The 16,808-nt window shown below is 37.3% G+C and overlaps 1 protein-coding gene across 1 annotated transcript in view; it reads right to left on the bottom strand.

Moving 5' to 3' along the window:
* The window catches only part of rxfp2l (relaxin family peptide receptor 2, like), a 44,258-nt gene extending 27,649 nt beyond the window's left edge, over positions 1-16,609 (bottom strand). The window contains exons 1-3 of the mRNA XM_051109504.1: positions 16,504-16,609; positions 9,256-9,384; positions 8,548-8,619 (exon numbers count right to left, since the gene is read on the bottom strand). Of these exons, the coding sequence (XP_050965461.1) occupies positions 8,548-8,619; positions 9,256-9,384; positions 16,504-16,558 (256 nt within the window). The 5' untranslated portion in view covers positions 16,559-16,609. The remainder of the gene's footprint in view (positions 1-8,547; positions 8,620-9,255; positions 9,385-16,503) is intronic.
* Positions 16,610-16,808: the final 199 nt, after the last annotated feature.

Genomic DNA, 16,808 nt, shown 5'->3' with positions numbered 1-16,808 from the left:
CATATTATTTTCTCCTTTAAAATTGTCCTACATCGCTGCAGTGTTTACACCCTTTACAAAAGGGTAGGAAGATTTTTAAGTTGATCTTAGGTTAAGTTAAAGTGAGATAGGAGTTAAAGATGAGAGATAGACAAGATGATAACAAGACGATTTTTTTAAGAAAATGACCGATTGTTGGAATGACCCTTTCCAATGTAATTACGTAATGCGTGAAGACGTGCATGCGTATTGCAGAGCTAGAGCAAGACAAGCATTTGTGGTTACAAAGTATATAAATTAATTTTTTTTTTAGAAAATGACTGATCATTTCGTGAGATAAGACCATTTTTCCTTGGCTGGGATCATTTAGAGACCTTTAAAGCGGCATTTAAACTGCATTTTGGACGTTCAAACTTGGGCACCATAGATGTCCACTATATGAAGATAATTAACTGAAATGTTTTCCTCAAAAAATATAATTTCTTCACAACTGAAGAAAGAAAGACATGAACTTCTTGGATGACAATGGGGTGAGTACATTATCTGTAAATTTTTATTCTGGAAGTGAACTACTCCTTTAAAAATCATCAGAGAGAAGGAAATGTAAGTTAAAAAAGTATAAAAGAAAGAAATAAAAAGAAAAGAAAATTACACCTCTCAATATCGTATCAAAAACACAAAAATATTTTCAATGTGGCCACGAGCACAACCAAGAAGAATCTGTTAAATGTCAGAATTTTGAAGCATTTATTACAGAAACACTGTTACAGCTGGTTTTCCCACATATTGTTTGTCCATTATGGCTCATAGAGTTTGACACAGAAGGTAGTTTCAGGCTCTTTCAACCCACTCAACACATTTGAGACATCTACAGCTTAATCCCCAGCGAGACTGAAGCAATCACTTTCAGACACATTCAGGCTGTGAGACAAGTGGGTCTATGTCGCCTAACCTAGGCTTGAGCATCTATTTCCTGTGGGGTTTCTTATTTAGTACAGGTAAGTTTTTGATTGGTACTGACAAAAGCATATTACGTTACTACATTCCATAGGATAGCCTTTTTTACTCTACTACATTTGAATAAAACACACCATCCACTGTAATTCCAAACTGAAGAAATCCAGATTCACTTCCAGATTGAAGATTTCCCAATAATTTACTCACCCCCCATGTCAACCAAGATGTTCATGTTTTTCTTTCTTCTGTTGAAAAGAAACTAACTTTGTGTGACCTTTCCAACGTGATTATGTAATGCATGAAGATGTGCATGCGTATCACAGAGCTAGAGCAATACGCGTATTTGTAGTTACAAAGTATATAATTTTTTAAAGAAAATGACAGATTGTTATGCTAGATAAGACCCTTTTCAACGTAATTGTGTAATTCTTGAAGACATGCATGAGTATCACAGAGCTAGACAACCATTTGTGGTTTCAAAGTGTACAAATTGCAATCGTTACGCTAAATAAGACCCTATTCCTTGGCTGGGATCGTGTAGAGACCTTTTCAAGCTGCACTGAAAACCCATTGAAGTCCATTATATGAAGAAAATTCCTGGAATGTTTTCCTCAAAAAAAACTTCTTTCTTTGCGACTGAAGAAAGAAAGACATGAACATCTTGGATGACATGGTGGTGAGTAAATTCAGGAAGTGAACTTCTTTAACAACTCACTGTTGGAGTGAATCTCAATTTGACTCATCGCAGGGAGTATGATTGACAGGCGATCTGAACAATCATGTTGGCGAATCTGCCATTTTTGTCCGAAAACCAAACCAGAAGGAGAGTAGATCAGTGGACTTGAACTTGAAAAATGGTGCGCATATGTACCTCTTTCCGTGGTTGAAACGATACTTTCTGATGTTCATTCATGTTTATTTCAAGCTATAACTAGTAAAGAGAAAGAGACGATTGGTTCACGTGCCACTTGAACTACAGCGATCTGTCATGACACATTAAAAAGCCACAAAACGGCAGCCTTTTTGTGACCCTGGACCACAAAACCAGTCTTAAGTCGCTGGGGTTTATTTGTAGCAATAGGCAAAAAAACATTGTATGGGTCAAAATTATTGATTTTTGTTTTATGGCAAAAATCATTAGGATATTAAGTAAAGATCATGTTCCATAAGATATTTTGTAAAATTCATACTGTAAATATATCAAAACTTAATTTTTAAATAGCAATATGCATTGCTAAGAGCTTCATTTGACAAATTTAAAGGTGATTTTCTCAATATTTAGATTTTTTTGCACCCTCAGATTCCAGATTTTCAAATAGTTGTATCTCGGCCAAATATTGGTCTATTATAGCAAACAATACATCAATGGAAAGCTTATTTATTCAGATGTAGAAATCTCAATTTGGAAAAATTGACCCTTATGACTGGTTTTGTGGTCCAGGGTCACATTTATTGTTTGAATTTCTTAAAAAATGACAATATCTGAAAGCTGAGACGTTGTTTCATACCTAAAGTGACCTACTCTGTCTTGTCTATCTGTGCGCTGTCTGTTTCCTCTTTGCTCCGCAATGTATTTTTCACTGCATGAGAACCTGAGAGCGCCATGGCTTGTCAGACATAGCAACAGTAACGAAGGAGGTTGGGTCTTTGCGATAGATCAGTTGAGCAAACTGCTGTTTGGTCTTGTCCATTTCAAAATGAACCAGAAAACAGAAGTAAAATGTTTCCTTGAGAGTGTGCATTGACTGCTGATTTATAATACATGATATATAAAGATCACTTGATCACGTGCTGACTCATAATAATGTTGGACTGAGCTGTATCTGCATGACTGACATTCCTTGTCAGATAGACGCATTCAGATATTTTTTAGGTACATTCAAATATTTTGAGCAGGAAGATATATTGACTAACTAAATAGTAGTCCTTGAACAAGTACTTTTGCCTCTTGAGTAAACTTTTGAATGTACATACTGTAAGCAGAAATTTCAAAGAAATACTGACAGAGTAGCTACTTTTTTAGGGTATCTGTACTTTTTAGGTACAAGATTTTGAGTGCTTCATTCTTTTCTGCCCTAAACCTGCTTCAAATCTACCGTCATTATTCCAGTGAAAGTCTCCTGAATTAACATTCCCCTGTGTCGCCCACTTCCATTGCTATGAAGTGCTTTGAGCAGCAGGTCAGGGCATATATCAAAGCCTCCATCCCAGCTACTTCGGACCCTCACTAGAATGCTTATAACCGCTCAACCGAGAATGCCATAACAACCCCTATCCATCTCACACTCGGTCACCTGGAAAATAAAGACCCGTATGTCAGGATGCACTGATTTCAATTCAGCTTTCAACACAATCTTACCTCAGACCCTAATCAACAAACTCCACACAGAAACTTTTTGTCCCACCGGTGCTCCGCAGGGCTTTTACAGAAAGAGAGTGTTCAGACTAACTATCTGGCCTATGGAAGTTGTTTTGGTGCTGACAGGAACGACTTGTAACGGATAGTAGAATTGGCCAGTATGGTACATCACTGTGACCCGCTTTCCACCATTGGGAAGGACCCCATTTATCTGTCAGACCCAAGGCTAAGAAACATCTTTGTTAACATTTTTTTTCCACAGGCAGTCAGAATTTATCGACCCTGCTTGGTCATACCTGCACAAACTCCATATATTGCACATACATTGCATCATGCATACCACATGTCATTTAATAATTTATAATCTATCTCAAGGATCCACCTCAAGATTGTGAAACTTACTGTACTAATTTGCTCTGTCATCATTACTGGATGTTACACTAGCTGCTTTATGCTTTGTGTGTATAATCTATATTTATTTCCCCTTGTGCATTTATTGTCTGCAACATTGTGCTACTATAAATATCTTTGCTCTTTTTTATCTGCCCTGCAAAGAATAAATAAAAGACTGAGAATATTTTGGCAGCCAAAACCTGAACATTTCCACTATTCTCCATTGTCAACACCACCATCTGTACTTACTTTTCTCCTTACTTTTTTTCTGTACAATGAAAATAAATGGAGCCCTTTGTTGTTTTGGACCTCACTGACTTTCATCAAGGACAAAAAACAGTTAAAATGTTCTTTTACGTTTTTTTTTTAGAAAAGAAAAGAAAAGTCATACAGCTTTGGAACAACATGAGGGTAAGTAAATGGAGACAAAGTTTTCATTTTATCCCAATCCTCTTAAGTGGAGTGCTATAACATTGAATAAGACCACAGCGTTCGGGAACCTGTGGCTCGGGAACCATACTGGCTCTTTGACAGAAATCATGTGGCTCGCCAGGTCTCTTAAGCTTTACCAAGAAATGATCAAGAAAAAATTAGACACATCACTAGTTCAGCTTTCTGCGGGTAAAAAACCCAGCCAATTACAACTCCCTTGCTGTATTACCTACCGAAGTTAATTAAAAGCTAAGAATAATAGTATATTTATAGGTATGGCCTGTTCACTCACATTTTTTATTGTAGTAACCCAGAGCACTCAGATTCAAGAAGCTATGTAGTTTGTTTGTGATAATGATGAAAAGAAACATTTTTAAAACAGAAGCACAAATGTAAACATCCTTTTATTGAAACTGGTGCTCTGCTGTGCCAAGAGACATTAGGAAACTTTATCGCGTAGGCCTACTTTCGGTTTTGCCACACCTATTTATTTATGATAATCAGTGCAGCTTTTAGTGGGTGGGACAGTTTGAAATTATTAAAGAAACATGGATGAATGAGAAAGTAAAGAACGAGGTGTGCTTGATATTAAAAAGAAATAAAAACGCAATAAGCCATTTCTGGGAAAGATCATTTCTAACGCCTAAACAATTGACCCTTCACAAAACCCGTCCGCCTTAGTTACTGTCGCTATGTCCGACAAACCATGCCGCTCTCACACTACACATCATGTTCTCACGCAGTAAAAAATACATTGTGGAGCAAAGAGGAAATTGACAACACGCCGACAGACAAGACAGAGCAGGTTATTTCTGGTATGAAACAAAGTCTCAGCTTTAAAATGGTGTCATTTTTAAAGAAATTCAAACAATAAATACCGTTTTGTGGCTCTTCAATGTGTTGTGACAGATCACTGTATTGCCTTATTAGATCAATGACACATGAACCGATTGTCTTTTCTTTTTCACTTAAAGCATAAAAAAAAAAAAAAATGAATGAACATCTGAACGTATTTTATTTTAACAGGGGAAAGACATCAATACTCCCTTCACGTGCTATCGTAAATTTCCTATTTCCCAATTATGAAGTCGTGATTACGAGCTTGTCGCTTTCAAATGCTTTGTTGTCGGAAAGAATAAAATGTAGCATCCAATTGGTTGACAGTCATATAAACATTCATATGTATATACATTCATATATATATAGCTATTAAAACACCAACACAAGACTAATTTAGATCCAAATCCATTTGCATTATGCCTACACACTTCATAAACAACCCTCACTTTTATTTTATATGGGTAACTCAACGTTACAGTGAAAGCCATGCACAATTAATTCCATATTCAAACTTATTTAGTATTTTCTACTGGAAAACAAAACATGTTTTTAATAATGGTATATAATTTTCCTGTGTTTTTGTTTTTGTTTTTTGGAAAAATGCATTAACCAAAAATAAAACGGGCTCTTTGGTGAAAAAAGTTTCCCAACCCCAGGTTTAAACAATGTTATTGTCTGTATTTGGTTTTAAACAGACATTTATTGTGTATCAGATATTGGAAATCAATGTGCATGGAAAACACATGAGACAAACAAAGATAAAGACTTAATAGAGTGGTTTTAATGAAAGCTGCACAACTTTGGTCTCTCTATCGCCATCTGTGGTTGACAAATAAAGTTGCAGGTTTTTTCAGTCCGATATGCTTTAGAACTCTTGGCTCCTCAAAATGCATATTAGAAAGAATGTATCAAAAACAGATAAACTGGATGTTTCTTTTAATATTTGCTCCACAGTACACTTGAAACAAGCTCAAAAAAGCTCTTGTGGATGGGCCACACAGCATCTATAATGTGTTCCCAGCAAAGTATTACAGTATAGTGTTATGAATCGCTCAGCCCCCTGGGAGCCCTTCTCAGCCAACATAGGACAGCTTTTTTAAGAAAGCAGCAGCAGTCTATCCCTACCCATTAAGCCCAAAGCTCTGGAGAGACATGCATAACAAAGAGAAAACCCTGTTAAGCACTACATAACATCTGCAGTTAGAAAATCCGCCTCTGACAAGCCCAGTCTGCTATACATCTACAGTATATGACAGTTTTGCTATACTACTGAATGACTGTATTAACCAAGGGTTTTTAAACTGGGGTATAAAGAAAAGCTATAAAGAAAAATGGTATAAAAATGTAACTAATAACGGAGTAATAACAAACACCTTGCTGGAAGTTTCTAGCACTTCTAGACTTTAATTAGCAGGTGTGTTTAATTAGCGTTTGGAGCTAAACTCGGCAGGACAGTGGCCCTCCAGGAGCTGAGTTTGTCACATGTGTTCTAGAAAATTAAATTAGTTGTTTGTGTCATCTTCAAGAGCCCTGCTGGTGTCATCAGTGATAGGTGATGGCAGAGGGCAGGCACCAAGCTAATAATAAGTATATTTCCCCTGGAAGTAGATGTCGCCACCATCACCCTCTCCTCCTATCGATCTCTAAAAGCTTTCCTCTCGTTTTTCTCTCACTCCTGCCCCGGCACTGCTGGGTAATAATGTTCAAATGATCTGAATTTGAGTTTGTCCCACTAAGGTCAGTCTATTAACACTGCACCAGCCCTCTTGCCAGCTGAAAGTAATTGGCAGAAACTGAGCGGTAGACAGAAAGCAAACCCTTTGCTAACTTCATAGAGCTTATAGGTGGGCTAAGAACCTCGGAGTTAAATGGCTTTTCCTGGTCAACAGAAAGTCAGATTGATTTTTAAGGAAGAAAGTTGTGCAGAAATGTCTTGATTCTCATCCATAATGGAGTTGGCGTAAACAGCTCTAATCACTATGTATGACCTTCCCGGTGACTTCATTTAGCCCAATCTGTTTGCATTCTGTTGAGAGAGTGTGTCGGATCATCAGACTGATCCCCGAGCAAAACTTGTGCATTGCTCCCGCAATAAAACAACCTGAACCTGGCTCTTCTACCCTCAGGCCCTGTCCTTTCCCATACGCTACACTGCGGTAACACCGCTTGCATTAAGAGTGGATACTCAAGATGAGTATTTGCTTTTCACCGAGAGCCGAAGCAGGTCTTCACGGAATACAGGTCATCACTTTTGCCCTTTGCTCAAACTCGTACGGCTCATATGTGATCCTAACTCTCGACGGAGCAAAGATGGCAAATAGCCAAGCTCTGGTGTGCATTTTAAACCTGGCCTATATTAACTTACGTATGTATTTACATACATTCAAAAGCCATTAGTGATGCATCATATACTTCTTTACCTCCACTAGCTTTAGTTGAAATTAACTTTATACTGCAGTTCTGTTAAACACGTTTTAATTTTTTCACTGTTCCGCTACAGTTTATTGTCGTCAACAAAACTCATTAAATAATACTTTGCGAGATGTCAAGCTTTAAATTTTTCCATCCCAGCCTTTCATCCAGGCAAGTGTATCTCTTTTTGGTGAGTTTTTAATTTAGGCCAATTTGCTTAGAAGTTTTTATAATCAAATCAGAAGTGTGACAGATTGGTTTGTTGCAGTTTAAAACAGTTTGTTGTTTGCCGTTTTTGAAAACAAATTGATCTTCAGAAGTGAGACAATGAAGCGTGTCCAATATATTCACCAAACTAAACACATTGCCTGTCCGTGTCCTTCTTTCTGGCACTCAAAAATGAAAGAGGGACAAACAGCTCAACGAGTTCTTGAAGCTGCACTGTAAGAGGCATATTTCTATATTTTAGCAATTGAGATGTGTCATATAGTGTTATTTTAGAAAGAAATTTCTACAAATTTAAAATATAAGCAAACGGAATAAAAGCATAAAATTAGAGTGTTCGCTAGAATTTTTACAACAGTTCTCAAGGGAATCAAAGAGACCCTTTCAAACAGTTCAATAAAATGTGATTTAAAATAAGAGTAAGTGCACATTACTTTCTTTCTCGTTTTTGACTGTCCTTTTCGATAAAAGCAAAAAAATAAACTCAATTCTAATACCAAATAACACCCAGTGATAAACCACACAATAACACCTACTGATGGCATCAATTTATAACACCTACTGATAAACCCATTCAAAGGATCTGTTCCATCTAACCGAGAGTTGTCAAGTATTAAACCCATCTCACATTCATGTCACTTGTTTCTAAGAGAAGTAGGATACAAATTATATTGAAAGCTCCACACTGGAAAATAAATAAATCTTAGAAAATAAATGATAATGGTGAACAGAAAGCCACACTTATACCTCACTGCCATATTTGTAAAGCAGAGAAGCATAGTGCTTCTGGATTCAACACAACATAATCCGCCTTTAATGATTGTGTATGTAGTCTTTATGCATGTTTATCCTTTAAACAATTCACAAATACAACAGTTCAAAACAATAGAGACAGAGAAAGGGAGAATAAGTGAAAGAAGAAACAAGGGAGGACAAATGAGAAAACTTACTGCACTCTTTCGACTCCTGGACCCTTGTTTTCATGAAGGCATCAAACAGATGGGGCCAACCACTGTTATCCACTACAACAAACACACATATATTCTAATATGTCATTTGTATTTAGAAAATTCATATTTCTGCATGCATATGTGTGTGTTTAAGGCAATATAATGTGAAAATGTCTGCACACTTGCATTACCCTGTTGGAAAAAAAAGAGCATATGCTGGTTAGGTATGTTTTGAAGCATGGCAACTGGTTTGAGCTGGTTTAAGATGGTCATTAGCCTGAGCAGGAGCTACACAAAGTAAAGGTTCTTTATTGGCATTGACGGTTCCATGAAGAAACTTTAACATCCATGGAAACTTTCAAATGCAGAAAAGGTTCTTTATAGTGGAAAAGGGTTCTTTAGATTTTTTAAATGTTCTTTAAGAACTGTTCGCTGAAAGAACCAAAAATGGTTCTTCTATGGCATCATGGCAAAAACACTCCTTTGGAGCTTTTATTTTTAAGAGAGTAATTGCTTAGGACCAGCACATGACCAGTTTAAACCAGCACAAAACCAGCTAATAACCAGCTCAGGGCCAGCTTAAAGCAGGTCCATACCTAATCAAAACATACCTAATCAGCATATGCTGTTTTTTCAACAGGGCAGTGTGCATGCATTTGCATATAATCTATTGTACGTGTCTTTGTGCATTCTTGCCCAGAGTCTTACCGCAGTTCTCTTCGTCTGCTCCATTAGGACAGTCCTGCTGCCCGTTGCAGTGCTGTGGTTGAGGCAAACACACTGACAGATTCCCACATGGAAACTGACCCAGCGGACACATATCAGAACCCGAAGAATCTACATACACACAAACACATCCATTGACAGAAACAAGGTGATGCCAAAGTCGGTTCAGACATAGGTTTAGGTTTTGACTGTTAAATACATTTTTTATTCCTGTCGAGAAACTAATGTAAATAGCTCAAAAACAGAATAACTCATAAATAAATACAATTACCATGAAAAATTGTGAAAATGTCTTCCAGAATTAATTAAATCCAGCTGATAATCGCATTTCGAACAGACCTGACTTGATCAATCAACCAACCAGCAAAAAAGGTTCATCCATCACATTACACTGAATGAATCCCTGTCCTTGTTTTGCCTGCTCTGCTCTTTCTTTTTTTTTTCTTTCTTTCTTTCTTTCTTTCTTTCTTTCTGTTTTGACGTAGTGCTGTGTCAGTTAACCTATTTAAGTTTTTTTTATTTGAAATAATAAAAATGTACTCTAAAATCTGTTTTATACACATATAGGACAAGAGCAGTTCATAACATTTTTAGTCAATGTCAAGTCTTTTACAATCATAAAATTTTCAAAAACATAAAAAACCTTTTCAACCCGTTATATTGTAGTCAGCGGAGCGCACTGTAACTTTATTATATATGACGAAGTCGCGTTGTGTTTCAGTTATGATCACGCATTCATTTGGCGAAAGTGAAACATCCATGACAGCGCCGGCGCGTCGTTCGCTTTGAGACACAAAACACAAAAAGAGTGCTAACAAAGTAACCAGTTTTAACCGGTTTGCCACACACTACACAACATTGGGTTACACTGACCCAGTGCTGGGTAGGTATGTGAGGGGATTCATCATTTGTATTGGCAGTAAAAATTACGCGCGGAGTTACAGAAAAACATATTAAAAATAACCCAATAAAATGACCCAACAAGCTGAGCCCAGCATTTGGGTAAAAAAAAAAAAAAAAAGAACGTAATTTTTTGGAGTGCAGAAAAACTACCCAGCACCTTGGTAAAAATATTTAAAATAACCCAATAAAATGACCCAACAGGCTGAACCCAGCAACTGGTTTAAAAAAAAAAAATAACCTAGCATTTCTTTTTGTTGATATGGTATATGAGTGATACATAAGTATACACATCTTTAAACGGCAAGTAAACACATTTAAAAAAGTTAAAATCCCAGCCGAAACATATCTTGTTGTCCCAGTGTATTTAATGCAGTAATGATGCCCAACTGAAATGTGTGTGAATGTTGTTGTTCTCCCTTTTGTTGCACTTCTGGAGGTCAGAGTTCATGATGCAGGTAGGTCACGTGACTGATGGAAGACTTCAGTTGGTTTATGGCGACCCTGCCACCACTCGCGTGACCTCTCAGCCTCATGACAGCATCACATTGTACGTCTCAAACTGATGACATTCCAGCACACTGCAGTTGTGATGTAACACCTTGGAAATGTAAGGTTCTGAAAAAGCATGAAATCTTACCTTATAATCAATTTTCAATATGTGACATAAAATCTTTACATTCAAACCTCAGATATGCAACCCCTGCAACTGAAAAGGGTTTAAACCAGCGGTATCTGCTGCTTTCAATAAAAAATAATATTAAAGCAACACAACTAAAGTCTAGCACCAGGATTACAGTATATTGAAAATACAATTAAAAAGGTCTTGGAGTAGAATCAAACGAGGAAAATAAATGTAGCATTTCTATAAAGCTTCTAAAGTAAAAGCTCTGAAAGCTCTCCCCGCTCTGCAGGGTACCCAAACAGTTTTTTTTTTTTTTGCATCTGGACTGAGGAGAAATTTCCACTGATGCAACTGGGAGATTAAACAGCGATGGGCGCTTCAGGTTTATTTGGAATATTTCTACTGAAAAACTGTGACACCTAGAGGATAACAGATTTTCTTTTAATACATGACTGAAGAACATGATCGTGTCTGTGTTATTGTGCATTAATGATGTGAGGCAGTTATTTATGCAATTTCAATTTCATTAATACTAATTGCACAAACAGTACTTTCCAATATTGTAAAAACATTTAAATAGCATGTCGTGTGCACTTGCATATTCAACTCTTCATTTATTACTTCACTTCTTTCTGTCATTTCTGATCCTGGGTCACCGTTAAAATGTACACAGTCAGGGATAAAATATTTATGACTAAGATTCCTTTAGCCCACAGTGAGTATGATATAACATACGGCCTTAGTGGTTCTCATCATGGGCGGAAAAGGACAGCGTTGTCTCCCCCTGACAATAGTCTTGATGACGTCATAGAAATGACAGGCATTTTCATTTGCTTTCATTCTTTGACTCTTTGACAGAAACCTTTAGTCACTGTCCATCCCGCATTCCTCATTCTGCTTTTCATGTACACTATGTTTTAGTCAATGAACTCACTCTCTCTGTCTCTCTCTCTCTCTCTCTCTCTCTCTCTGTCTGCAGGATGAATATAAAGCAGTGGTTGGTCTATGTGAAGCCCCGGGGAGCTGCTGTCATGTAGCACAGACACCTCTACACATCCCCATCAAATCTAAGGGTCAACTGAAATCCTCAGTCTCTCTCCATCATTCACACACACGTAAACACTTGAATAATCCTCCTGAATGCCTTGGCAATACACTCACAGCTCTGCCATCATTATCAGACGGTAAGTCAGTCACGTACATGATAAGTTTGTCTGCCCTGAACTGCACAGTATCCAATTAGCTCACCTCTCCAAAACTTCAACCTTCATTCACACTCAGGTGTTTTCTTCTTGAAATCTCTTAGACACAAACAGAAACACAAACACATCTGCTCACACATGCACAGATGATCTGCATTATCAACATTACACCAAGATTATGACTAAAGAAAATGTGTGAGACAAAAAGACTCTGACACTGAAAGGTGTGTTTGCCACCTCTCACACACACATACACAAGCAGTCTAGTAACCACCTCTAGCCTATGAAATGTATCACCTTACGGGAGATAAATTTTGTTTAGTGCAACTGTTTAGTCCCACAGTCATAAAAATGGTTGGTCGCAGGGGCAGTATCTTTGAAGAGACAACTTTGCACCTACCTCTAAGATGTTCATAGTATGACCTAAGAGTAGTGATATGTACACTTAAGGCAGTGGTTCTCAATTCCAGTCCTGGGGTCCCATTTTGCATGTCTCGCTTATTTAACACAGCTGATTGAGATCATCAGCTCATTAGTTTAGTTCATGGATCTCTCTCCTAATGAGCTGATGATCTCAATCAGGTGTGCTAAATAAGGTACACATGCAAAATGTGCAGAGAAGGGGCCCCCAGGACCAGGATTGAGAACTGCTGACTAAATGTACTAGTAAAAACCATTCAGAGCCAAATAAATAAAGTAAAAAGTAGGACTGTCATGATAAATCGATGCATCGCAATTCATGGATCGATTTTGAATGCATCACGATTCTCTCTGGAATTGATTCTGAGCTTAGGTTTTAACAGCAGATGGCGCTCTGATCTAGTTTTTAACTGCACACTCAACTGCTTACAAAGAAGAGCGCTTGTGTGTTCGTATGAGTAATGTAATTACACCTCAGAATCAGGGTTGCTAGGTTTTCCCAACAAAACCCACCCAATTGCTACTCAAAACTAGCCCAATCATTGGGGTTGCAACAGTGTTAAAGTAACTCAATTCCACAGGAAGACCACAGACTTGGCAACACTACTCATAATGCTTTAATGACACGAGATGTAAACACTGCTCACTGTAGATTCGCTTTACACTTTTCAAACTTTATGAATGATTATTGTAGCTTCAAGTGTGTGTAAGGAATAGGAAGCAAGCAGAGTAAGCAGAGCTTTTCAGTAACACTATAGTACAGGGAACAATTCTCACTATTAACTAGTTATTTATAAGAATGCCTATTATTAACGTATTGGCTGTTTATTAGTATTTATAAAGCACCTATTCTGCATGACCATATTCTACATTCCTAATCCTACCTAATACCTAAACTTAACAACTACCTTACTAAGTATTAATAAGCAGCAAATTAGGAGTTTATTGAGGCAAAAGCTGTAGTAAATGGTTTGTTAAAAGCAAGGACTAAACCTTAATATAAAGTGTGACCACTTTTTCAAAAGCACGCAGTGCCATCTGCAGTTAAAAACTAAGCTCAAAATCGATTTGAGAGAGAATCGCGATGCATTCAGAAAATCTCTGAATTGATAAAGTATCATTTCTTGATTTGCGATGCATCTATTTATTTCCCCAGCCCTAGTAAAAAGATGACCTACAGCAAATATAGAGGTTTGCACTTACGTCACAATTTGGTCAGTTACCCTGATGCACGGCCATATTGGAGATACTCAGATGTAAACAACAGTACATTAACCGTGCAATCTATGCAGTACATTAACCATGCATAGATTGCATGGTTAATGTACTGCTGAATATGTTGTTCTGCTCATTTATGCTGTCTAAACTGCTGAATAAATGTGCTTAAGCTGCTAAATCATATTGAGAAGGGCTGAGTAAGCAGGAAAGGGCACAATTTATTGACAAACTAAAGTTAATAGGTGGTAAAGATACGTATGTATTATGTACGTAACAGTATTAAGATATTAGCCTAATATTTCACCTTCCTGACAGGAAATGATAAGAACAAATACAAATGTTGTCAAGATTCTTGCCCTGAAAACCTGTTCAGTTTGGCCAACCACAAACGTATTTTGTTCCTCAGTTTTTTGCACTCTTCTCTTTGATTTTGATTTAACTTTTGGCAGTCTGTAATACTCCAAATGCTGGTCCAACCGGTTAGTGCAGCCTAAAACATGACAATAATTGACCATTTTCAGCAGCAATAATCAGCAAATATGCAACTTTTGTTTGGTTAAGTGGCGTTGTTTACATTCAGTGCCGTCAATATGAACAATTGATGACGCATTGTGAAAACACTCTGTTGGCCCCAAGGTGACTCTAAAACACTACTGTGGCCTACCAATTGGTAAACACAAATAAAATTTCTCAGAGCTGAGAAAATTGTTTTATAAATATCACCCATGCATTATGCGTTCCTTAAAAAATTGTGAATCCTAAATCCATTCTTCTTGGAAATGTGAGTACCACTTGTTTTTGCTTCTATTTAGCAGCTTTATATTTCCATTCATCTCTTTTAACAGAATTGCTTTAATCAATGTTTCTTTCTTTTTATTGCGCAACTCAGCGTATTTCTGGGTTGAGGCTGAGTTCAACCTGGAAACGATATCTTCATCAGTTTCTTTTGCTATATTTAATGCAATGCATGAGACCACATTCTGCTCATGGACAAACACTTCATGCTCCTCTAACCTATGTGACTCATTCCTCTTTGCCCTAGTACCGGCATCTATTAAGAATTCATCCTACCTTCAAGGCTAATTAATTCTGTTACAAAGTAATTTAAAGTTAGATGCTACCGTTAAAGAAAACATTCTTCAATATACAAACATAACTTAAGAGCGTGTTCTTCTGGAGACAGGTGTAAGAAATAACCTCATCAAACAAGATTTCTAAATACCAAAGAACATAAGTTCCTGTTCTCAGAGGAGAGACTGCCCTAATAATTAATGGTTTGAAAAGGTCACAAAACCCCCAAAGAAAAAGCAAACATTTACAATGTATTTAGCATTGATTAACATCTGCGTAATCTTGTTAATAGAAAAATGAACAAGGTAGAATGCATACACATAACTGATATTAAAAATCTGGCCAATATAAATACACTGTTAGTGGTTTTCATGTTATGACTGATAACCAATAAATGAGCAGTATAAAAACGTTAGACTATTTTGTCTAAATAAATGCAAAAACTAAAACCTAAACAACGCCTAACGGTGTTATTACATTATTATTGCTTTCGAAGATTTAACTTTAAGTGATTATTTGACGACAGCAGAGGTAAACTAAATTTGAATGCGTGCACAATGAAATGTTCAATCCTGACTAATACCAATAGAATTTAAAAAAAAATCAGCTGATAACTAATATGGTACTGTAGATATACACACCAACCTTCTGGCATAAATTAGAGTCATTTTGACAAGCAGAACAAAACACTGCAAGCCAACAGAAGGACCTCAAGAACCATGCATGAGGTGAGAGTGTCACAGAAGGATGCATACGTCCTCCAGTCCTTGGGGGAATATTGAATTCTTGATTCATACTTGTGTCTGTTCATGACCCAAAACACTATAGATTATGAATCACAGGAGGTGCCACAGGTCATATCACAAGAGTATAAAAACGTGAGAATCTCCTGACAGGTGAATAAATATGGTGTTGCTTTCCAACACCTTGGGGAATTTTGCACAGAGTGTATGTTCTTGCATGTGTGTGTCTGCGTCCATCAATCTTCTGACTTCTCCTCAATAATTCAACACACCCTCTCTCTCAGTCTCTCTCTCCCTCACACACACATTTTCTGTATTAGGAGATACTTTTAGGTCCACCATCTGATCTAAAACAGGTGAGCTTCTCATACTGAAAAAAAAGACCAAATAATTACAACATATCTATAAAGGCTGCTTTGAAAACTCACACTTACAGGACGCAATCAAACACATTAAAACTAAACCAAACTGCATATGTGGAAATCATTTCTGCGGACTATCCCTTCACAAAAGTGCCAGATAAGAGGAGAACCAGCGTTCTGTCAGCATCTCACAAGATCATACCTCTATTATAGCAGCATAATACTGACAGGCATTAATATAAAACCTCTAATTACATTAATTAAAAGGTCTGATCCCGAAAGGCACATCCAGCTGCCTGAAGCTCATTTGCATTGAAAAAAGCTCTTTATCACATTCATATTCATTCAATCACATTTATATCAACCCATTCACGACATACTCGTACTGATAAAGCTTCTTTCAAAAGTGCAACCCATTAACTAACTGAGCGGCTCATTCAACAGATGATTCATTCTCTCATTCATCTGCACAGGTATTTTACGCATTCTTCGAGCAGTTGTACGTCCACCACAAACACCATTAAGACAGAATGAAAGCGAGAAAGTAGCAAGCAGAGGAAAAGAATGCTTAAGAGTATCTCCTAAGACCACAGACAGCCATGCGGTTACCTGTGTTCAGAATGAGAAAGCCATGTGAGATACAGTTAAGAGATGAAGAGACAGGATAAAAAAACAGAAGTGGGTCTTACCTGAAAGAAAAGCAAGGGAAAAGGATAGAGAGGAAAGGAGGAGAGGAGGAAGCATGATGCGTGGTGCTCTGAGAGACAAGTGAGTGTGTATCTCCTAGGCTGCTAGTTGCTGATCTGAGCAATGGAGAGATAGAGAGAGAGGGAGAGAGAGAGAAAGAGAGAGAAAGAGAGAGAGAGAGAGAGAGAGAGAGAGAGAGACTCACATGTATATCTCACAGATAGTGCTTGGACATGGAAACATACTCTCTGACAAACCAGCATGATTCCTAACACATACTCATACATGTGTGTGCTTGCATAAGGAA

Source organism: Labeo rohita, chromosome 5 (genome assembly GCF_022985175.1).
Source record: "Labeo rohita strain BAU-BD-2019 chromosome 5, IGBB_LRoh.1.0, whole genome shotgun sequence".
NCBI classification, from domain to species: Eukaryota; Metazoa; Chordata; class Actinopteri; order Cypriniformes; family Cyprinidae; genus Labeo; species Labeo rohita.
This window is presented reverse-complemented; position numbering and strand designations above follow the sequence as displayed.